Source organism: Cnephaeus nilssonii (genome assembly GCF_951640355.1).
Source record: "Cnephaeus nilssonii genome assembly, chromosome: 8".
Classification (NCBI taxonomy): Eukaryota; Metazoa; Chordata; class Mammalia; order Chiroptera; family Vespertilionidae; genus Cnephaeus; species Cnephaeus nilssonii.
Window position 1 is genome coordinate 23,920,067 of NC_137079.1, and position 24,741 is coordinate 23,944,807.

General features: G+C 39.6%; 2 protein-coding genes across 2 annotated transcripts in view; both read left to right on the forward strand.

Moving 5' to 3' along the window:
- Positions 1–2,042, forward strand: part of ADAM9 (ADAM metallopeptidase domain 9) — a 99,047-nt gene extending 97,005 nt beyond the window's left edge. The window contains exon 22 of the mRNA XM_079779299.1: positions 631–2,042. Within this exon, the coding sequence (XP_079635425.1) occupies positions 631–724 (94 nt within the window). The 3' untranslated portion in view covers positions 725–2,042. The remainder of the gene's footprint in view (positions 1–630) is intronic.
- Positions 2,043–7,594: 5,552 nt separating this feature from the next.
- ADAM32 (ADAM metallopeptidase domain 32) overlaps positions 7,595–24,741 on the forward strand; it is a gene marked incomplete at both ends in the record, with an annotated part of 58,653 nt that continues 41,506 nt past the window's right edge. Inside the window, 5 exons of the mRNA XM_079779375.1 lie at positions 7,595–7,652; positions 10,557–10,636; positions 17,032–17,093; positions 20,165–20,240; positions 24,327–24,403. Coding sequence (XP_079635501.1) covers positions 7,595–7,652; positions 10,557–10,636; positions 17,032–17,093; positions 20,165–20,240; positions 24,327–24,403 — 353 coding nt within the window. The remainder of the gene's footprint in view (positions 7,653–10,556; positions 10,637–17,031; positions 17,094–20,164; positions 20,241–24,326; positions 24,404–24,741) is intronic.

The following is a 24,741-nucleotide window of genomic DNA, read 5'->3' on the forward strand; positions in this document are numbered from 1 at the left end:
AATTTCAGTGATGTGCATATATGTAAGATTTATATTTACATAATTTCCTGCCCTTAAATCCTAACAGCACAAGGGATGCTTGCTTAATCACACTTTCCTCACTTGGTTTTTACTATTTGTCTTTTGAATTTCATGTGCTTTTCTTTTTATTTATTTATTTTTATTGATTTTTAGAGATAGAGGAAGGGAGAGGGAGAGAGAGAGAGAAACATTGATATGAGAGAGACATCGATTTGCTGCCTCCTTCCGGTCTCCCACTAGGGATCGAACCTGCAATCTGGGCATATGCCCTGACTGGGAATCGAACCAGCAACCCTTTGGTGCATGGGACGATGCCCAACCAACTGAGCCCTTCAGGCCAGGGCTGCACTATTCTTTTTCAAACATAAACCAGAACCTCCACACAACATTGTTGATTATAGAATAGCATTAATTTAATGTAAGCATCCATTTTAGACTATGTTTGAAGACCTTTACCCATGGCATATCAGATTAATAATAATCTCAGAATAAAACATATCCTTAAGAATGGTTAATAATATTAAGGATGGTGTTATGTTGGGTTTGAAATGAATTATCATTTTATTCCACCTAAACACATGATTAACTAACTGTTTTTTCTTCTCACAGGCCACCTCCACCCCAACCAAAAGTATCATCTCAGGGAAATTTAATTCCTGTTCGTCCTGCTCCTGCACCTCCTTTATATAGTTCCCTCACTTGATTGTTTTACCTTTTCTTTTGCTGATATCTTCAGGGAAGCTAATAGTTTTTTTTTCCTGATATTTTCTTGAAAATCCTTTTTTCCTGCTGCAACTATGAATGAAAATAAAACACCGCAAAACAAACTTTGTTAACACAGAAAAACAGAAATTGAATAATGGGAATTGAGAAATATAAGAAGTTCAACGAAGTCAGGGAATTTATAATAACATTTTCATTTCTATCACTGAATAAGTTGTATTCAGTCATCTGTGAAGTTAATGTGTCTAACATGGATTGTTATTTTGAACATGTTACTGTAATAATCCTCAAATTAACTGTATTGGTTAAGTTTTGTCATTATATGCTTAAATGTAATTATGAATTTTGATCTTAGTTATCATTAATGTAGTTTCAGGTTGAACATGTGATAATCTAATACCTGTGAAAACTGATTAATTTACTGCCAATAATATATAATATTTTTCATCTTGCATAGACTAATAATCATCATATGCTAGATTCTTGAATAAAAGTTTATTTTGTCTTCGAAAGAATACACAAATCCCACAATTAAGGTCCATAATATTTTTAAGTACAAAATACACTAAAGGTATATATGTGTGTATTCACACACAGTCATCTTCCATTTTTATGATCATTCTATAGATAAGTGAATCTATGGATTCTGTGGATAACAGAGTCTATGGATCTATCTATGGATAATGAATATTAGAAAAATTAATTTAATAGAATCCTATTGTGAATCATGTTAAAACATGACATCCTTTTACAATAGCATTATTTTAATAAAGTATAAACCTTAAGGTACGAAGTATTTAATAGAACTAATCAGACAAATGCTGTTGATTCATGGCTGTATAAAGCAGGAACAATTGTATGTTTAATCAATCGAGCTGTTATAAAACCACTTGATAATTTCATGAGCACTTTAAATGTAAAATCTGAAACTTCAAAGCTTGCTTTTAATATAATTTAGAATGTTTACATTTACTAAAGTGTGCTGGAACATGTCTCTCTTGACACTAATATTTTCAAAGGAATTCGCTAGAGAAAGGAAGAAAGGTTTTCTTAGATAAGTGCAAAAATGTTACGTGGTGTCTATGAGTTATCACAACCATTAAAAATGAATTTTTACTATGGAAGAAATGTTACGGATGGTAAAATTTTAAGCACTTAAAAATTTTACATAATCTTTCATAATAAAGTTTAATAATAGGTTTATTAACTGAATTTCATTAGTTTTTCAAAGAAAATTTGGTTTGTGTATATATACATATGCAAATATAACATTTACAATAAATAAATTACTTGAAATTCTGTTTGTGTTGCCTAGTAACTTCCTACTCAGCTGTTTATAACCTTACTAGAGGCCCAGTGCATGAAAATTCATTTACTGGAGGGGGGTGTCCCTCAGCCCGCCTTGCCCCCTCTCACAGTCCTCGAGCCCTAAGGGGTGGGAGGTGACCCAGCGATCAGGGGAAGGCGATGCCCCCATAACACCTCTGCTGCTTTCACTGCTGGCAATGCAAGCCTCGGCCAGCCCTGGTTACCTGAGCCTTGGGCCCATCTGAGGCTTGCTTGTGCCTCAGGCGTCGGCTGGGCAGCCGCCATCTGAGGCTTGACTGCTCCTCCAGCCAGCCCTGGTGCTTGGGGGGCTGGGGGGACTAGGGGGCTCTGGAGACAGGCACGTAGTGTGGCCAGACCCGCCTGGGGGTGGGTCTGGCCATCCCGCATGCCTGCTGCCCCAGTGGGGCTAAGGGAACTGGGCACCGCCACCTTGTGGCTGTGGGTGCCACCATCTTTGAGGGAGTGACAGGCAATAAGCATATTCCCTCATTGGCTGTGGGAGCCGCCAGCGTTATGAGGGTGTGACAGTCAATTAGCATATTCCCTCTTTATTAGATAGGATTAATTAAAACATTATACTAGGCTAAACTGTACTAGTCAATCTTTTACAGATATTTCACTAATTTTTTAGACTTCTTTCAAATTATACACAACTAGAGTTCCGGTGCACGAAATTTGTGCACTGGAGGGAGGTCCCTCAGCCCAGCCTGTGCCCTCTCGCAGTCCAGGACCCCTCAGTGGACATCCCTCTCACAGTCCTGGACCCCTCGCTTCTTACTGCTCGCCTACTCAATGCTCCTTACCACTGGGCTCACTACTTCTTAGTGTTGCCTCAGAGGTGGGAGAGGCTCCTGCCATCGCCATTGTGCTCGCCAGCTGTAAGTCAAGCTTCTGGCTGAGCAGCATGCTCCCTGTGGGAGCGCACTGACCAACAGGGGGCAGCTCCTGCATTGAGTGTCTGTCCCGTGGTGGTCAGTGTGCACCACAGCAACTGGTCATTCTGTCTTAACGGTCACTTGGCTTTTATTATATAGACTAGAGGCCCAGTGCACGAAATTCATGCACGGGGGCGGGGGTGTGTCCCTCAGCCCAGCCTGCACCCTCTCCAATCTGGGACCCCTCGAGGGATGTCCCACTGCCCTAAATGGACATCCCTCTCACAATCCAGGACTGCTGGCTCCCAACTGCTCACCTGCCTGCCTTCCTGATTGCCCCTAACTACTTCTGCCTGCCAGCCTGATCACCCCCTAACCACTGCCCTGCCAGCCTGATTGATATCTAACTGCTCCCCTGCCAGCCTGTTTGCTCCCAACTTCCCTCCTCTGCTGGCCTGGTCACCCCTAACTGCCCTCCCCTGCAAGCTTGATTGCCCCCAACTGCCCTCCCTTGCAGGCCTGGTCCATCCCAACTGCCCTCTCCTGCTGGCCATCTTGTGGTGGCCACCTTGTGTCCACATGGGGGCAGGATCTTTGACCACATGGGGGCAGCTATCTTGATCTTGTGTGTTGGAGTGATGGTCAATCTGCATATTACTCTTTTATTAGATAGGATAGAGGTCTGGTGCATGGGTGGGGGCCATCTGGTTTGCCCCGGATCAGGGTGGGGGTTCCCTTGGGGCGTGGGGCAGCCTGGGCGAGGGGCCTGTGGTGATTTGCAGGTCGGCCATGCGGACGCCCTGGTATCTGGGGTTTATTTATCTTCTACAATTGAAACTTTGTAGCCTGGAGCGAAGCCAAGCCTGCTCGCTCCATGGCGTGGCGGCAGCCATTTTGGTTGGAATTTATGTATCTACTATAATTGAAACTTTGTAGCCTGGAGTGGAGGCCTAGGCCAGCCAGGGCAGGTGGAAAGCTTGACTTCCTCCATCGCGGGGGAAAACCCTTGCCTGCTCTCTCCAGCTCCGTGGCTGCTGCCATTTTTCTTGGGATTTATCTTATATAATTGAAACTTTGTAGCCTTGAGTGGAGGCCTGGGCCGGCCAGGGTGTGTGGAAAGCTTGGCTTCCTCCATTGCTGGGGAAACCCAAGCCTCCCTCCTGCTCTCTGTGGCGACAGCCATCTTGGTTGGGTTTAATTTGCATACTCACTCTGATTGGCTGGTGGGCGTGGCTGGTGGGTGTAGCAGAGTGATGGTTAATTTGCATATTATTCTTATTAGGTAGGATGTTATTAAAGGAAAACAGTTTTGAAGAAGACATATTTCAGTTCTCTGAAGATAGTACATTATTTTAACAATCAGATATACATTAAAATTTATAAAAAATGCCAGTGAAGAATCTTCATTTCAATTTAAATCTCTGAATGAATTCATATAAGACTGAAATATTTGTATCTTTCAATCAATGATTTTCTCTCATCATTGATGTTTGTCTATCTCTCTCCCCCTTCCTCTTTGAAATCAATAAAAATATATTAAAAACAAAAACCCAGCCTGTGTGGCTTGGTGGTTGGGTGTGGACCATGAACCAGGAGGTCCCGTTTCAATTCCCAGTCAGGGTACATACCTGAGTTGCGTGCTTGATCCCCCTAGGAGGCAGCTGATCAATGATCTCTCTCATCATAGAGGTTTCTATCTCACTCTCATTCTCCCTCTCTGAAATCAATAAAAAAATATTTAAAAAAATATTTGTGTCTTTTATTCATATAATCTCAATTTTTGCAATTGTAATTCATGTTACTGGGATTTTACAGTTGGTAATCAATTAACTATGTAATTTGAAATTTTTCTCAGAATGAGATGATTCATTGGATCTTTGAATATTTAGAAAGTTTTTCTAAAAGACCACTTGATTAGTTTAAGTTCTTTGACTTTCATATATGAACTAGAGGCCCGGTGCATGAAATTTGTGCATGGGTAGGGTCCCTAGGCCTGGGTAGTGATCAGGGACCATCTGTGGGGTGATCAGCAGGGCAATCGAGGGGCTCCCACTGGCACCCACTTTGGCTGGCCTGAAGCCTGTGGGCTGGGGGCAGCTCCTGTGTTGAGTGTCTGCCCCTGCTGGTCAGTGCACATCATAGCAACCAGTTGTTCCACCGTTTGGTCTATTTGCATATTAGGCTTTTATTATATAGGAAAGGGTGACCCCCAAAATGTAAACACACACTTTTGAATAATTATAAAGGCAGTATTTATTAAAATATATTTTATTTTAAAAATTTTGCTATCAGCTGTTAAAGTGTGTCTGCATTTTGGGGACACCCTGTATATTTAGAAATTTATGTTTTTCACTTTGGTTTATCCTTGGTTTATTTTGATCACTATTAAAAATTATAAAATTTCATGGTCACAGATGCCACTTCAAAATTTGAAAATGTAGGGCTTCCTTGTCATCTCCTGAAGATGTTTTAATAATCAAGGGTAAATTATATGTAACTGTGATATAACTTTGACTATATGTTCACAGACTTACCTTCTTTAGGGTATTGCATTTTCCTTTCCTATCAAACCATGGTTCTCTAACCATGTAGTTAAGCAAAATGCAGGTTTTCTAAGCACAAATCAGATTTTATTAAATTCCATAATTGTTTTCTCAATTCTATCTTGTAGGTACTATGTTAGGTAGTGTGATATGTAAGTTCTTGATTGGACGGCCTCCTATTATGGGGGAGAGCCATATACACAGTAAGGTTAATATAAAGTCTTCTCTATTAAAGATTTATTAAAGGTTGAGGAGAGGGAAATAAAGAAATAATTAGAAATTTATTTAAAATACCACTAATTGACAAGCATTTACTGTAACTGTTCTAATGCTATGAAACCATAGTTTTGCCTTGACTGTCTAAGAGCAATCCTTATTGAAATACAAGCTAGGTGTATATTTTTGTTGCCTGCTTTTGCTCATGCTATTTGGGGGTGAGGGGACGCTTAGATTGCCCTGTTGAAACCCTGTGCATTCATAAAATAGCATCTTTAGTTTAGATGTGTAACTCCCTAAGTGAGCTTTTCTGTGTCTGCCCCTGTGCCTTTAGCTTGTGTGTCTGCCTTTCTGTTAACTAGTATGAAAACTCATTCTTTGGGATTTGAAAAGAATTAAAAGATAGTGTATATGGTACTAGTATAAGTGGAGACGAGGGCGAGGCTGGGAGTGAGGAGGCATTGTAATCCAAGGGAATAAGCCAACATTCATTCAAGAAAGACCAGAAGTCCTGGTGGCCAAAGCATTGTGGGTAGGAGAAACTAGGTGGCAGCCTGGGTTCGGAAAGTAGAAAATGATGAATACTGTTTTTGGCTAGGATTTTCTACTGGAACACACATACTGTAACTATAGACGAGAATCTTGTCCATTTCATTCCCATCACAGATGAATTCATTGAACTGAAAAGTTACTAAATTAGAGAATGACATCACATGGATTGCAGCCAAGGCCCCGGGGAGAACCAGAGTGATTGGAAGAAGGAGTAGTCTGGCTGCAGAGCGCTTTTGGACAGTAGGTCCAGGAAAACAAACACACACAAAACAAAAAACCCTAGCTCTTCCCAAAGATAGCAAAACCCCACTTTTCCTGTTCTTGGAATCTAGTTTTGTTTTGTTTTAGAAACCAATTAGTTTCTTTTTGTTTGCTCTTAAAGAAACCCAGCTTTAGTAAATGTGAATATGTATATTTGTGTGTGTCTGTGTTCTTACCGTTTTGTTAAATTTTCATTTTTTAAAATCAAACTTTTCGGGGTGGCAGTGGTTAATAAGATTATGTAGGTTTTAAGTGAACTCCATGGTACATCATCCGTGTGCCCACCACTGTGTGCCTGCCCACCACCCAAAGTCCAATCCTCCCTCACCATCTATTTGACCCCCTTCTCTCCTTTACTAGTCCCCGCCCTCCTTCCCTCTGGTAACCACCGTATTGTTGCCTGGGTTTGTGAGTTTTTGTTTGTTTTACTTGTTGGTTCATTCGTTGCCTTCAATTTCATATCGTACGAGTGAAGTCCCATGATTCTGAACATTTTCTGCCCGACATCATGCTGACATTCTCCAAACCCCTCCATGCCGTCACGACCGGCAGTGTTTCATCTTTTCTCGCAGCTGAGGGGTAGTCCACTGTACCTGTGCACCACATCCTGACCAATCGCCTAGAGTACAGCTTGAAATTCAGAAAGTATTACACTTTCCAAGCACCTAGACGTGTCTGATACAGAACGGCACGGAATAAACGTGTCAGTTCCTTCAGGTCCATCGATAGGAAGGGGCTGGTGTTTGGGGGTTGACCACGGGAGGGAGCGGCTGGGCTGGATAACCAGAAGATTGAGTTTGGGGCCCGGCTGATCGGAAGGCGGCGGGCACTTGAATCGGCGCAAACTGCGCCCCGCGAACGTGCCGGGAACGTGCGGGGGGGTGGTGGGGGTGGGGGGGGAGCGTGCGGGGGGGGGGAGCGTGCGGGGAGCGTGCGGGGGGCGTGCGGGGAGCGTGCGGGGAGCGTGCGGGGGGGGGGGGGGGGGGCGTGCGGGGAGCGTGCGGGGGCGGCCCAACGGCTGCGTCCTGAGGACTCTCGGACTCCCAGACCCGCTGGGAGCGGAGAAGAGCCAGCATGTTCCGCTCAGTGCTGCTGCTTGCGGGCCTGGCTGCTCTGCTCCGGTCAAGTCCCGGTAAGCCAGGGGCGACCCGGTCACGGGTCTGCAGCGGAGGAAGGCTTTCCTTTTCCTTCTTCCCACGTGCACCTCTGCGGCCCGGCCCGATGGAAGCCCGGTCCTGGCCGGCCCGCTAGCTTCGTTTGCCCGGTCGCCCTGGCAGCTGGGCTGCGTCCGGCCTTACAAGCGGCTCCTGCGAGCGGAAGATGATGTTAATTAGCTCAGGGACAAACCCCGACGCTCTGAACTTGCGTTTGGCCTTTCGTGTAGGTCCGCCTGCCTCACCCTTTCTTCCCTCAAAGGCACCCCAGACCCTTCCACTGAAGCTCCCCCAAACCCACTTCCCTCGGCTTCTGTCTCCTCGCTCCCCACAAACTCTAATGCCCGTTTGCACCCCTGGGCGTGCGGCCCCTTTCCTCCGCGTTTAGAGCCAGGCGCGTTGGGGTGGGTTCTTCGCACACTGCCATCTCTGGGGTTCTCTCTCCGGCTCCCTCTCTTCGACTGGTAAGGTCCCTTCTAATTTGAATTAAGGTGACAGATAATCCAGGATAATCTCTGCCTTTAAAGGTCAGCTGACGAGCAAACTTGATTCCCAATGACAACTTGCCATGCATTTTAAGATGTACAGGTCCCTGGGATTAAAACATGGACATTTCGGGGAGCATAATTCTGTCTCCCACAGAGTGTGGCGCGCTCAGGGTCTAGGTAGAAGCAGAACCAGAGAGGATGATTTTATATCGTATGAGTGAAGCCATATGATTCTTAATGTTTTCTGCCTGACATTTTGCTCGCATGACCTTCTCAAAACCCATCCATGCTGTCACAAATGACAGTATTTCATCTTTTCTCATAGCTGGGTAGTGTTCCATTGTATATGTGGACCCCATCTTTACCCACTCACCTAGTGTATAGTTTGAAAATCGGATAGGAAGGGATGGTGGTATGGATGGTGAAGGTATACTGCCATCACTGCCAAGTGAAAATGCGAATTCTCTGCTTCTTGGGATGAGAAAACAGCACCTCTATATGTCATTAACTTATAGGTGGCAATACCTGTGTTAATTTGCTTCAGTAACGAGACCTTACCTTGAGCAGTGTTTGATATTTCAGCCATCAACTGATTAAACTTAAAACAGCTCATTCTCTATTAAATCATTTGCACAGATCAAACAAATAAAATGGGAATATAATGGAGGTCACTGCCCTTGTATATTTTAATTCTTTTCATAGTGGGGCTACTTTCTGGATTCAGAAAGACGTTTGGTTTGGTGATGGTGCAAAGATATTTAGAGGTTTCTGTCTGGCCCTTCCTACTATAATAATCCTCATCCTATTGGTTAGGTAGGCTAGATGGGGATTCCACAAGTTATTGATTATATCGATTTCCACACACTTGCATAATTGGGCAGTTTATGATAGGATTGACTTGTAGACCCATGAGTACATTCATTGATTTGAACCTAAATTCCGTTAATCACCTGACTTTTCCTGGTAAGCACACATCTTTTGCTGAAGTGAACCACAGTCATATTTTAAGGTCCTCAAAATTTAGGATTAGCTTAGGTCCAGAAGTTGTTATTTCACAGGTCTAAATAATTGGGTTTTGTTTTTGTGCATCCAATCTGAGGATTTTTCTTTTAGCTGGTTACTTCATTCTACTTCCATTTATTGATATGACAGATATTTTAATCTGAGTGCTTCTTATTTATGCCATACATTATTGATTTCATGCTTTTGTTTTAGTAAAAAGTCTTTTACCATAAAAATCTGTAACTTGCTTTACTTTTTGGGTGCCTGTCTATTCTTCCTTCTCCTAATTGGTTATATTTTTAATCTGTTTTATATAATAGATTTACTCCTTCATTTAGGTAGTAACTAGTGATTCCACACTGTGAGTTCTTAGAGAATTTAGTATCTTATTACTTCTTCCTACCGCCTGCTCTCCCTTTTATTACATGGCTATGGTTTTAGTTCTTCTGTATCTTTATATCATTAAACAATATGTTTTTGATATACCACTTGATTTTCAGCTTTAAGTCACACTTTTTGGACCATGCTGCAATAAATTTAAGGAAATCAGTATGCACATATGGTGTCCCTGTTTGCTGTACTTTGTGACATTGTATATGTTTTTATGCCTACATAATCATCATTTATAACATTTGCATTTTATTAAATAACCACAATTCCCACAGTTGTTTTAATCTTTATTCTATATTTAAGTTTATTTAATGCTCTCTACTACTGGACTTCAAATCTGTTGATATCTTTATTGGGAGAAGTTCATTTGCCTTGTATGACAGGCACATGTGAACTATATTCCTTTGAGATTTTGCTTGTAAATATCTATCTTTCAACTCCATATTTCAATAACAGTTTTGCTGGGTAAAAAAATTCCTGGTTCCATATTTTTTTCATGAAGATTTAAAAAAGACATTGTTATTCAGTTTTTTAACATTGAAAACTGTTGTAAGAAACTCACAAGCCAGTCTGCTTTTCTCCCAGTATGTTCAATATGACTTTTTTTTTCTTTTTGCTCATATGCCCATAGAATTATTTGTCTTAGGCAACCAATAACTTTAGTAGATAGTTTGAATTTTAATTATTACTGGTTTTTATTATAATACTTTCTAGTCTATTGTTTCAAATATTTTAGTTCAGGAAAGTTTTCTTGAAGTTTATCTTTATTTTTGCTCTATTCTGTTTTCTAGGAACAGCAAATTTTGTGTAAGTTGATACTTTCCCCTGTGCTTTTTATGGTGTCTTAAAACTATTTTGTCTGTTTTTAAATTGTTTTAAAGATTATTATAGGAATATACAGTGGTAACTCATATTTGCATAAGCGAATCTTATGAAACAACATCAACAAACCTTAGTTAGGTTTAAGACATGGTTACTAATTGTTTTCTTTTATTTCTTAAGATTTTCAAAATTCATCTCTACAGATTGTAGTTCCAGAGAAAATCCAAGCAAATACAAATAATAATTCAGAAGTAGTAAACGTAAGTATATTTTTCACAATCAATATTATTACATAAAATTTTTAATTTTATTGTATACAACCTTACAAAGTATGAATATGTGCCTGGTATTACTTCTAATAAGGAATTTAAAGTTTTTATGGTAAAAGCAAATATTTACGTTAGGATGTTCTGTTTGTTTAATATTTGTCATTTCCTTATGGCAAACTACTAAAACTTCAAATACAGAAAATAGGAATGGGGCCCTAATCTGATAGGATCTTATCTGACTGATATCTCAATGATTCATATGAAGAGAATACATTTCTCCAAGAAAGTAAAGGAGAATCTCTTTTAATTAAAGCTTCCTGCCTCAATCTGTACCCCAGCATCTACCAGTTCTCAGAGAGAATAAGCCTTTTATTCTGTTATTTTTGTAAGAAAGGAAGATAATTTATCTTCTTCATCAATTTATTTAACAAATATTTATCTGGACTTGTGTGTATAGCTTTATGCTAAGTGTCTTAGAAGATTATAAAAAAAAAAGAAATACAATGAATCAAGCCTTGCTTATAAATGGTCAATACTTTGATAACACTTTAGTTTTAACATTTTTATTAAGACATAGTTTGCACTTCACAGAATTCACTCTTTGTAAGTGTATACAACTCAGTGATTATTAGTACATACATAGAATTATGTAAATTTACACTGTCTACTTTTAGAACATTTCAGTTGTCATAAGAAGTTCCCTCATGCTTATTTGCAGTTTTTCCCTGCTTCCATTCTCAGCCCTTGGCAACCGCTGATTTGTTTTTGTTTCTATAATTTTGCCTTTTCTGGACATTTCATATACATGAAAATATATGATGTGTATATTTTTCATTGGGCTTCTTTCACTTAGGTTTGTCCATTTGGTAGCACTGATCAATAGTTTATTAATTATTATTTATTTTCTTTTTATAAAATTCTCTCTAGAGGATATTTTTCCATTGATTTTTAGAGAGAGTGGAAAAGAGAGGGAAAGACAGAGAGAAATATTGATGTGAGAAAAACACATCGATGAGTTGCCTCCTGCACTCTCCCTAGCCAGGTCTCAGGCCGGGGAGGAGCCTGCAACTGAGGTACATGCCCTTGACCGGAATCAAACCCGGGACCCTTTGGTTTGCAGGCCAGTGCTCTATCCATTGAGCCAAACTGGCTAGGGCATTAATGATTATTTATTAATAGATGTGGTTAACATTTGTTTATCCATTTACCACTTGATAGACATTGGATTGTTTTCAGATATTGGTTATAGAATAATTCTGTTAGGAACATTTATGTGTGGACATGATATTTTCCTTTCTCTTGGGTAGATTCTTAGGTGTGAAATTGTTTTGTCATATGGTAAGTTTATGTTTAACATTTAAAGAAACTGCCAAACTGTTTTCCATAGTGGCTATCCAATTTTACATCTCCCATCAGCCATATATGAGCATTCTGTTTTTTTTTTTTTTACCTCTGACGTTGGTTCTCATTTTTGGTTAAAGTTATTCTAGTAGATGCGTAGTGTTTTTCATTCTGGCTTCAATATGAATTACCCTAATGTTAAACGAGGTTGAGCATCTTTCATGAACCTATAAAACATTTATACATCTTCTTTGGTAAAATGTTTATTCAAATTATTTGCCCTTTTAAAATTGAGCTGTTTTTCTCTTTACTTCTGAATTCTAAGAATTCCTTGTATATATTCTAGATACAGATTCGTTATCTGATAAATGATTTGCAGTTATTTCCTCCCAGTTTGTGTCTTGTCTTATTATTTTCTCAGTTTTCAAAGCACTGGCATTGTCAATTTTAATGATGTACCATTATCAAATTTTCTTTTTATGCATCTTGTTTTTGCTGATTGCATTTAAGAGCTCTGTTATGGACAAAATTGTGTCCCTTCCCCCAAATTCATATGTACAAGTCCTACTCCTCAGTGTGATTGTATTTGGAGATAAGGCCTTTAAGGAGATAAGGTTAAATGAGTTCATAGGCATGGGGCCCTAATCTGATAGGACCTGTGCCTTCTAAGAAGAGGAAGAGACCCCTCTTGTCCCCTCCACCTGAACAAAGAAGAAAGACAATGAGAGGAGACAGCAAGAAGGTAGCCACCTGGAAGCCATGTAAAGAGCTTTCACCAGAAACTAGCCCTGATCTGGCACCTTAATCTTAGACTTCCAGCTTCCAGATAGTGAGAAAGCAAATTTGTGTTGTTTAAGTCTCTCAGTCTGTGGTATTTTGTTAAGGTACAAGAAATACTAAATAAATTTCTTTATGCTGAAAGGAAATAATAAAAGATGGTAACTCAAAGAACCAGAACTGGTTAAAAATATGAGTTGTTATGAAAGATTTGATTAAATATTTTTTAAAATTGTGAATATGTTTTTTTCTTATTTCTCCTTTTAATTTATTTAAAAGATGCAACAATGGAAAAAGCAATAATTATAATAATTTATAGTTGAGTTTATACAAATACAGATGTACTATATGATAAGAATAGCACAAAGGAAGGTGATAGAGTTCCACTATCTAGAAGCACAGTTTTTATATTTTACTGGAATTGTTCATCCTATTTAATGAAAGCCTGATATGCTAAATATCTGGTCGGCCAGTTGGCCGTTCAAGCAATCAAAGGGCAATATGCTAATGATATGCTAAGGCCACTCAACCACTCGCTATGATGTGCATTGACCACCAGGGGGCAGACACTCCGAGTGGTAGGTTAGCTTGCTGCTGGGGTCTGGCCAATCGGGACTGAGCAAGACAGACCGGACACGCCCTGGAGCCCTCCCACGGTCCCTCCCTGGCCCCAATAATGCACCAGTGGGGTCCCTTGGCTTGGCCTGTGCCCTCTCGCAATCCGGGACCCCTGGGGGCATGTCGGAGAGCTGGTTTCAGCCCAATGGCAGAACGACCACCAGGGGGCAGACCTTTAATGCAGAAGCTGCCCCCTGGTGGTCAGTGCGCTTCCACAGGGAAAGCACTGCTCAGCCAGAAGCTGGGCTCATGGCTGGCGAGTGCAGCGGTGGTCATAGGAGCCTCTCCTGCCACCGCTGAGTGCTAAGGATGTCCGACTGATGGGGAGTGGGCCTAAGCCAGTGGTTGGCAAACTCATTAGTCAACAGAGCCAAATATCAACAGTACAACGATTGAAATTTCTTTTGAGAGCCAAATTTTTTAAACTTAAATTTCTAACGCCACTTCTTCAAAATAGATTGGCCTAGGCCGTGGTATTTTGTGGAAGAGCCACACACAAGGGGCCAAAGAGCCACATGTGGCTTGTGAGCCACAGTTTGCCGACCACAGGCCTAAGCCATCAGTCGGACATCCCCAAAGGGCTCCGGGACTGTGAGAGGGTACAGGCTGGGCTGAGGGACCTCTTCCCTCACCCCCGAGTGCACGTATTTTGTGCACTGGGCCTCTAGTATTAATATAAATTGTGTTAACTTAAAATGCATATTGTGATACCCACAGCAACTACAAAGAAATAAGTTTTAAAAATAACAAAATGATGAATTTAAATCCAACCATATAAATAATTGATCTTAATGTGAATGATCTTAACACCTCAATAAAAAGACAGAGATATATTGAGACATTACATTAAATTATGTCCCACTCTATGCTATCTATGAGAGACACACCTTAGATTCTAATATACAAATAGGTTCAAAGTAAATGAATGGAAAAAGATATGTACCATGCCAATAGTAACCATAAAAAGGGGCCATATCAATATCAGATAATACAAGCTTACAGACAATAAACATTACTAAAAAGAGTGACATTTTATACAGATAAATTTGTCAATATACTCAAAAGATAAAAAAAATTAAATGTATATATATCTATTAACAAATCCTCAAAATACATGAAGGGAAAACTAACAATTGAATATAGAAACAGATAATTTAATAACCATAGTCAGAAATTTCAATATTTCAATCATAATAATGGATTGAACAACTAGACAAAATCAACAAGCTTAAAGGATATTTGAATAAAACTATTAACTATAAGTTTTCTCTTTTTACTGTGATCAGCACAGCTAGAGAGTGGACGAGTTCCTGAGTAGGGGTGGCTGGGGATTGAGAAAAGGAAAAAAAGGAGACAGACACAGAGACAGTAGGGAAAGCTGGGACCAGGTGGGGACGCTACCTTCTGATGGAGGGACAGTGACCCAGAGCTGGTGCAGCATGTTTATTATATACAGCCTGATTCCAGGAAGTTTTACTAGAGTTTAAAACAAAGGAAATTATGTGAAATCATGGTTAAGGACCAAGATGCAATTCTTCATTCTTGTGGCTTCATTGTAATTGTCACTCCTGGCTGAACCTGGGTAATTGTGTCCGTTCCTTGTGCTTGGCTGAACTTAGATAATGAAACCCACTCCCCAGCACCAGAGCTGAGGGTCAGGCTGACAACATACCTGCCTCTGGCATGGTATGTTTCCAGGACATGGCTCTGCCAACGCCACTGGACTCAGCTGACAATAATCAGAGAAATGCTCATGTGCCTTCCCAGGTGCTCTCTACAATTAACCAATACAAACTAGCTAACATAGAGAACATTGTATCCAACAACTGCAGAATCCATATTCTTTTTAGGTGCATATGAAATATTCTCCATGATAGACAATATTCTAGGTCAAGAAATTAAAAAGAATTGAAGCCATAAAAATGTGTTTGCTATTGCGATTGAATTAAATTAGAATCAACAACAGAAAGAAATATAGGAAATTCTCAAATATATGAAAATTAAACAACAAACTTCTAAATAAATCATGAATCAAGAAAAAAATCACAAAGAAAGTTTAAAAAATATTTTGAACTGAATGAAAAACACATCATAGCATAAGTTATGGAATTGATACTGTACAGTAGGGCAGCAGCATTATCCCCCAAACCCTAGGCAGCTGCTGTGTCCCCTTCTTATTCCTATGGCTTTGGATAGTGGCCTTGCCTGAGATACTGGCCCTCAAAAATGAGGTCATCCAACCCTCTGAACCAAGGGGGGAAAAGCTGCTCCCTAGGCTTGTGATGAGAGAGGAAACCCTTCTCAGGTTCACTGACTTACCAATATTATAACTTATTGCCACCCATGTTTTAACTTTAAAAATAGTAGTGATAGAGTTGAAAACAGTACCAAATTTTGTTCAAGAATTTCCTGTTTAAAAATATAGGAAACAAGCCCAGCTGGTGTAGCTCAGGAGGTCACTGTTTGAAACCTGGTCAGGGCACATGCCCAGGTTGCAGGCTAGGTTGTGCAGGAAGTGGGCAATCGATAATTCTCCCTCCTCATTGATGTTCCTCACTCTCTCTCCCTCTCATTTCTTCTCTCTGAAATCAATAACATATTTAAAAAAATATAGGAAACAGGCAATACATTTTAGAAAAATGGTTGAAATGATTTTTGTACCTAATGGAGTGAGTTTCACTGACATAGATATACCTTCTTATCCCAATGATGCCAGCTAAGTAGACATTATAGGATAACACAGATTTTTAATAGTGTATAAATTCCTATATTTGGCTTATTTTTTGTGTGGAAATAGAATAAATTGTGTAATAGATAAATGCTAAACATTTTAAAACATAAAACAATGGCATTTTTATTTTGATGAAAAGCCCGACTTTACAGTTATTTAGTAAATGAAGAGCAAACACTTCATTTTCTTACCCCATAACTCTTAATAAGAAAATCATTAGTAAATCAATATCTATGAACAGGTTAAGGATGAAGCAGACTGGATAATAAACCACCTCTGGTTTCACATACCCTGCATGTAACTCACTCTAAAAGGGTGAGAATGGCCGTGGAGGTAACTGAACTGTTAAGATATGAGCACTGAATCTCATTCTAATAATTCAAATAAGCCCAATGATAGTACTCATTTTTTGTTCATCATGGGCAATAAACTACATGTTTTCCTGAAGGAATACATATTTACGTTACATCGTGCATCACATCTATTAAAATGGCTTGAACGGCTCCATTTAACCACTATTTATAAAGTGCAACTATATAACATTATGCATTTTATCTGGGGTGTGACAAATATCATTCTAGACTGATGGTACCCCAGCTGCCAATTTCTACCACTTTTGAAAAGATCTGGATATGTGAAAAAGGACTGTCCTCCATACAAAGAACCAATTTTACAAACCTAGTGGTAAATACTTTTATATAACGGAAACCTCAGGATGCTAGAGAAATACTAATTTAAGAAACCATTAAGCTACCTTTGGTCTTTACATTTTTTGATATGCTATTGCAGATTTAAAATCACACATAGTTTGAGATATTTTAATGAAGACATTTAAGCATTGTATGGAGGGAGTAATTGGTGTAAAATTGTTGTTTCTATTTCATTTGTCTTTACTCTCAGTTCTTTTGGATTTTTTTAGAAGCAGATATCCTATATTATTCCAATAGATGAGAAGCCATATACCATCCACCTTAAGCAAAGGTACATTTTTTTATTCTTTAGTTTTGGATTTCCTTTATTTATATGAATTTGTTTACTTGTAATAAAAATGGGCTATTTAAAATAATGTTGTTATTACATTTTTAGTTGTCTCAGATGAATGAATATTCTTCTGTGAATTAATGAAATTTTTGGTGCCAATGCTTCATGAAAGTAGCCTTTTGTTACAAGGGGATTTTGGAACAGAAAAAATAGACTCACCTCCTGAACTTTACTCTATATGATCTTAAGTTGGTGGATCGAGCAGGACCTGTATAATCAAGGCAGGATGTCAAAATAAGAACTAAGTCTGTAACTGATTGTATTAAGATTTGATCAGGGAGTTAGGCCCACCATCAGGATATGGAATAAGCTATTTAATACAGAAATTACACGATACACTGTGGGAACTAGTGAATAGTTTATGAAAATATTACTAGTTCTGTATCATATTTCAGAGAATTGAGAGAATCATTGAAATAACTTTTGTAGGGTTTAATTCTCTAATGGAAACCCAGTTGTGAAAAGCTGGATTGGAAGTAATTTGTGATTTTCAAGAGGTCAATTTTAATTAAATTTTGGGTGTAAAACTAGACTACATGGAATGAAGGAGAGGCTAATTTGAGACCAAAAATAGTAAGTGTAAACAACTTACCAAAAATACTGGGCAAAGAAAGAAGAAAGAGGAGGTCAGATGAATGCTTTCAAAGAAGAAGAAACAAAGTTTTTTTGGCTGAGAGGAAGTTTCTTAAAGAGAGATGTGTAGACAAGTGATTCATTGTGTAAGATGCCAAAGACTGGTGTTGAGTAAAAGAAGAATTAACCTATTCCTATAGACAGAAGGGAGACTATGGTAAATGATAACACAAATAACTTTTCAAGACTATCAAAGGCAAAGCAAGAGAACTCACATTGTATTTGAACATCTCATCAGGACTATGAACAGTGGTAAGGAATATAGGGACTGGAGCATGGGATATGGATAGAGCATGTGTACCAGTATATTGTTTTGGGGAATCCTATATAATAAAAGGCTAATATAATATGCAAATTGTCCCCTCGACTGGGGGTTTGACCGGGAGTTTGACCAGGGCCCAGGGCCGGCCGGTCAACCACCTGTGGCCCCTACCCCTAGCCGGCCCGATCGGCCCTCGCCCATGCATTAATTCATGCACTGGGCCTCTAGTTACCTACATAATGATTATGGCAGCATTATGCCAATTATGTGATTGCAAATAATTTATGTGAGAAATAATGGGAAGCAGAACTATGACTGTGTAGAGCAGTGGTTGGCAAACTCATTAGTCAACAGAGCCAAATATCAACAGTACAACGACTGAAATTTCTTTTGCGAGCCAAATTTTTTAAACTTAAACTTCTTCTAATGCCACTTCTTCAAAATAGACTCGCCCAGGCCGTGGCATTTTGTGGAAGAGCCACACTCAAGGGGTCAAAGAGCTGCATGTGGCTCGCGAGCCGCAGTTTGCCGACCACTGGTATAGAGGAAAGGATATTATTATTATTATTATTATTATTATTATTATTATTTTAGAAATACTGAGGTGGCAGGGAAAAATTAGCTAATGGATTAGATAGAGTGATTTGTGGCAGAGATTCAGTGGGGGCAGTGAAGGAGAAGGGGAACAGACCTGAGTCAGGGTAAATATGGACTCATTTTTGGAGAGGTTGTATATGAAGTGCTTGGGGGATATCCCAGGAATAATGTCTAGTTGGAAAGCAGATTTGGTCTAGAACATGGAAGAGAGGTGTGGGTTTTAAAGCCATTTAAAAAAATATATATATTTTATTGATTTTTTAAAGAGAGGAAGGGAGAGGGATAGAGAGTTAGAAACATCGATGAGAGAGAAACATCAATCAGCTGCCTCCTGCACTCCTCCTACTGGGGATGTGCCCACAACCAAGGTACATGCCCTTGACTGGAATAGAACCTGGGGCCTTTCAGTCCACAGGCCGACGCTCTATCCACTGAGCCAAACTGGTTAGGGCTTAAAGCCATTTTTTAATGTAGGTATAAATGAAGCACCAAAAAGGAACATGATAAATCTGTAGAGGTGGGGGTGAATATTAAAGGTGAGAAGGAAAAACAACCCACAGATGAATGCCATGGAAACATTTAAGAGAAGAAGCAAGGATCCAGAGGAAAGGATTTACAGAAGTAGAAAGATATGAGGAAAACCAGGGGGAAATGGGTATGATTGAAGTTGAGTAGATGTTTTAAAGAAGGGGAATGTGGTCAGCAATAGGAAGTGCATTATAGTAGTTTTATTTGACTTCACACTGCCTTTTGGATTTCACAACTAGAGGATCATTAGGTAAGTAACCTATATGAGATCAGTTTTAGTGAAGAATTCCCAACAGAAACTAGTCTGGGTGGCCTGGTTATGTTACATTGGATGGAGGAGTGAGCTTGAGGTAAGCAAGCCTAACTAAAATTACATGATAAATACAGGCAATGGTACCAGAGAAGGTTGAACTTAGAATAAATGTAGTTTTAGTGCCTGTGTTCTGATTAATATGACTTTTACACAATACTCTTCCACTTCATTATAAAGGAAATATGTATTCATAGTAATACAATTTAGGAAAAATGAAAGAACAGACAATTCTCATAATCCAGTTCATATCTTTGTAAATTTTAAAATGCTTTTCTCTCATCTTGTAGTCCTTTTTTCCTTATTTTCTTTGAAGGAGTCCATTAAGTTAGGACAATTACTTTGAGTAAATGTGTATTCCTTTGGATAAAAATTACATAAACATCAAGAGAAAATATTATCTTTAATAGAGGTTAGCAAACCTTTTCTCTAAAGCCCAGATAGTAAATATTTTTGGCTTTGAGGGCATACATCTCTGTCAAGATGACCAGACTCTGCTGCTGTAGCAGGAAAGCAGCCATTGACCATAGTGAGTCAATGGCCGGGGCTGTGTTCCCATAATAGTGTTTACAAACACAGAGGGTAGGTCAGATTTGGTCTGAGGGTGTTAGCTTGCTTGCTGCTGCTCTATATATTTCAAAATGAATAACTTAGAATTCTATCATTCTTTTTTACATTCAGATTTTTTTTAGCAGATAATTTTATGGTTTATTTATATAATCAAGGATCTGTGAATTCTCATTCTTCAAATATTCAGGTAAGATTTAAGTTCTATGTTATACAGATTTTTTAAAAACCTTTTTTTTTTACGTTGGAGAAATTCTAATACAGCAGACTTTATTCACAGGGGACATAGTTAAGGAATCCATTTTTGTGTGTGCCTAATTTCCCCTATTATTAGGCTTTTCTGAAATCTTGGTAAATGAAAGAAAATTAGAATGACTCAACACCTTCTACTCTGCCTAGAACATACTACCTTTGAAAATATGCAATACCTGACTATTTAGTCTGAGGCAGTGATATCTTTTAACTTAGATCATCAAATAAAATATGACAACTGCCAACACGAGAATAGCCATCTGGTGTGAATGAAGTAAAATTATTCCTATCTTTTTGTCAGATCGGCAAAAAGTATATTTTTTGCTGTGCTGCAGAATTTTAGTAATTAGTTTATGTGGCCATGAGATAAAAAAGGTTGAAAATAGCTACCCTATCCCATCCATCAAGAAATTCTACTGAATCTACCCTTTAAATTATAGTATATCTGTAATATACCCTCTTCCTCTGTCTCCATCAACTGGCAACACTCTTTTCTAAGTAAGCATCTTATTTAATTGTACTAGAGGCCTGGTGCACAAATTTTGTGCATGGGAGGTGTGTGGGGAAGGGTCCTTCAGCCCAGCCTGCATATTCTTGCAATCTGGGACCCTTTGGGGGATGTCCGACTGTGGGATTGGGCCTAAACCGGCAGTTGGACATTCCTCTCACAATCGGGTACCACTGATTCCTAACCGCTCACCTGCCTGCCTGCCTGATCACCCCTAACCACTCTGCCTACCTGCCTGATCATCCCTAACCACTCGCCTGCCAGCCTGATTGCCTCTAACTGCTCTCCTGCGTGTCTGATCACTCCTAACCACCTCTGCCTTGGCCCCCGCTGCCGCGGCTTAGTCCAGAAGGACGTCCAGAAAGACATCTGGAAGGTCATTTGGCTATCTAGTATAATTAGCATATTATGCTTTTACTACAGGCCCAGTGCACAAAATTTGTGCACGTGTGTGTGTGTGTGTGTGTGTGTGTGTGTGTGTGTGTATGTGTATCCCTCAGCCGAGCCTGCACCCTCTCTAATCTGGGACCCCTTGGGGCAGTTGGACATCTCTTTCTCAATCCAGGACTGCTGGCTCCCAACCACTCGCCTGCCTACATGCCTGATTGCCCCTAACTGCTTCTGCCTGCCAGCCTGATCACCCCCTAAACCCCCCCCTGCCAGCCTGATCGATGCCTAACTGCTCCCCTGCTGGCCCAATTGTCTCTAACTGCCTCCTTTGCTGACATGGTCGCCCCTAACTGTCCTCCCCTGCTGGCCTGGTTGCCCCCAGCTGCCCTCCCCTGCTGGCCCAGTCACCCCTAACTGCCTTCCCTTTCCAGCCTGGTTACCCCCTACTGCCCTCCCCTGCAGGCCTGGTCACCTTTAACTGCCCTCCCTGCAGGCCTGGTCACCCACAACTGCCCTCCCCTGCAGGCCTGGTTCCCCCCAACTGCCCTCCCCTGCAGGCCTGGTTCCCCCCAACTGCCCTCCCCTGCAGGCCTGGTCCCTCCCAACTGCAATCCCCTGCAGGCCTAGGTCCCCCCCAACTGTCCTTCTCTGCAGTCCTGATTGCCCCCAATTGCCCTCCCTTGCAGGCCTGGTCCCTACCAACTGCCCTCTCCTGCCAGCCATCTTGTGGTGGCCATCTTGTGTCCACATGGGGGCAGCCATATTTGACCATATGGGGTGGCCATTTTGTATGTTGGCATGATGGTCAATTTGCATATTACCTCTTTATTATATAGGATTATTATAGCTTATTGCCAGAACTTGAATAATCTTTCTACTTCCACACTTTGCCATCTCCTCAGTCGATTCTCGAGATAGCAACCAGATTGATCCTATTGAAATCTAGTCAGATCATGTCACTTCTCTGCTCAGAACTTCCATAGGATGACCACCTAATGCTTACAAAATGAAAACCAAAGTCATTTCACTATCCTACAGCTCTTATACACTTTGGTCCTCTTCCCCTGTCTGACCTCATTTCCTGTTAGTCTCTACCTTACTCACCTGTTCCAATCATATTTCTCTCCTTGCTGTTCTTCAGACACACCAGACATGTTCTTTCAAGAACTTTGCACTTTCCATTTCCTCTGATACCAATGTTTGTTTTCCATTGATTTTTAGAGAGAGTGGAAGGGAGGGGGAGAGACAGAGAGAAACATCATTGTGAAAGAGACACATTTATTGGTTGCCTCCTGTAGGTGCCCTGATCAGGGCTGGAATTGAGCCTACAACCCAGGTACATGCCCTTGCTGGGAATTGAACCCGGGACTCTTCAGTCTGCAGGCCCATACTCTATCCATTGAGCCAAACCATGCTAGGGCCAGATGTTTGCTCTTTTCCAAAATAGCACATGTTTTTCTTCCTCATTTCCTTTGGATCTTTGCTCAGAATTACTCCGTTAGTCCTTGACTAACCTAGATTTTAAATTGCATTCCCCACAATGGTATCAACATATGATGTGCCATCTATTTTATCTATTTACTTTACTAGAAGCCCGATGCACGAAGATTCGTGCAAGAATGGGCCTTCCTTTCCCTGGCTGTTGGCACTGCCTTTCTTCTCTGGCCCTGGAGCTGCCTCTTTCTGCTCCAGCCCCGCCTTCCCACGCTGCCCAGAGGCCCTGAGCGGCTGGGGTGGTATGGAACGCCTGCGTTGTCACCATGGCAATGATGCAAGCATCCCATCCAACCCCCGGCCACTTGGTGCCTGTGTATGCAAATTAACCCACCATCTTTGTTGGGTTAATTTGCATACTCACTCCTGATTGCCTGGTGGGTGTCGCAAAGGTACAGTTAATTTGCACCTTTCTCTTTTATTAGTGTAGATTTTCTGTTTCTCCAGTGCAATATAATCTTTCATGAGGCCAGGGTTTTGGTCTGTTTTATTCACTGATGTATCCCCAACAACTAGAAAAATGTCTAACACATAGTTAACATACTAGTCTAATAAAAATGTGTTGAATTATTGAATTGGACACTATGTTACTTTATTATATTGGATAGAACCATCAGTTTCCTTTTCTTCTTCTTTCCTCTCCTAGGCTCAAACATAAAGCAGTGTGTTAATAAATCTTACACTGATTTCTACCAAATTTTATAACACTATTGAATCTTGGAAATTATATAATATTCCTCTTTTTCTGTGACAATGTTTGCTAAATCTCTAACATAATTATGCTGTGATCAGAGACCAAACTTTGTATGATTGCAATAATTTAAAATTTATTCTTGTGTTTCATGGCCAGAATATGGTTTCATTTTTGTAAATATTCCATGTTCTTTGAAAAGAAAGTGTATTCTGCAGTTTTAAAGTGGTGTTCTATCTGTATTAGATTGTTAACATACTGTTCAAATCTTCTATCAATTCTCAGTGCTTGATTTATCAGTTACTGACAGAGTGTATGTTTAAAAGTATGTTACTATAAAAATATTTATTTTTATGATTTTTTTCAATTTTGACTTTATATATTTTCAAGGCATGTTATTAAGGGAATACAAATTTAGGGTACTTATATCTTCTTTGTGAATTGAAACTTACCATTTTGAAGTGTCCCTCTTTATCGCTAGTCATGCTTCTTGCCTAACATCGACTTTTTTTTTTGTATTAGTATAGCTTCAAAATCACCCTTTTGTTTTTGTTGTCTTATTATACCTTTTTCTAGTTCTTCATTCTTCCTGTATCTTTATATTTTAAATGTTTTCTTTTAGCAGAATATTAGATTTAAAAGATTCATAATCTTAGTCTTTTAATTGGTGACCCAAATTTATATACTGGGAAATAATTTTACCAAAAATATGAAATTAACTTTGGAAGCAGGGTGTAAGATAATAATCCCTAGCATTAATCTGATAAGATTAGTTGAGATAGTAAAAGTGGCAAATGGGTGACTTTTTTTTCTGAATATTGCTTTATTCATATTCATAGAGATTGTGTAGGCTGGAAAATATTCAGAAAATTTTATCAAATAAGAAATCATTAGAAAGTTTTTCAATTCCTAAGTAACCACTTTACTTTTTTCTTTTCTAGACTCAATGCTACTATGAAGGATATGTTGAAGGATATCCGAATTCCATTGTCATACTCAGCACATGCTCTGGACTTCGGTTATGTATTTTATACTGTTGATATGCCAACATCATAGTTATGATATTTGGCTGCATTGGATTTGTTTTGCTGATATTAAGTGTGAAGCTTGAAGAAAATTCCCACATGGAGATTATTTACTTATACTCTCCTGTTCCTTTTACTTCTCCTCATTGACCGGATAATTTCTTACCTCCTTGAAAGTTTAGATTTTTCTGACATCCTTGTTCTCTCTCTCTCTCTCTCTCTCTCTCTCTCTCTCTATATATATATATATATATATATATATATATATATATATATATATATATATATATATTTTCCTTAACTATGGAAATGACAGTTGAACATGCTTGAC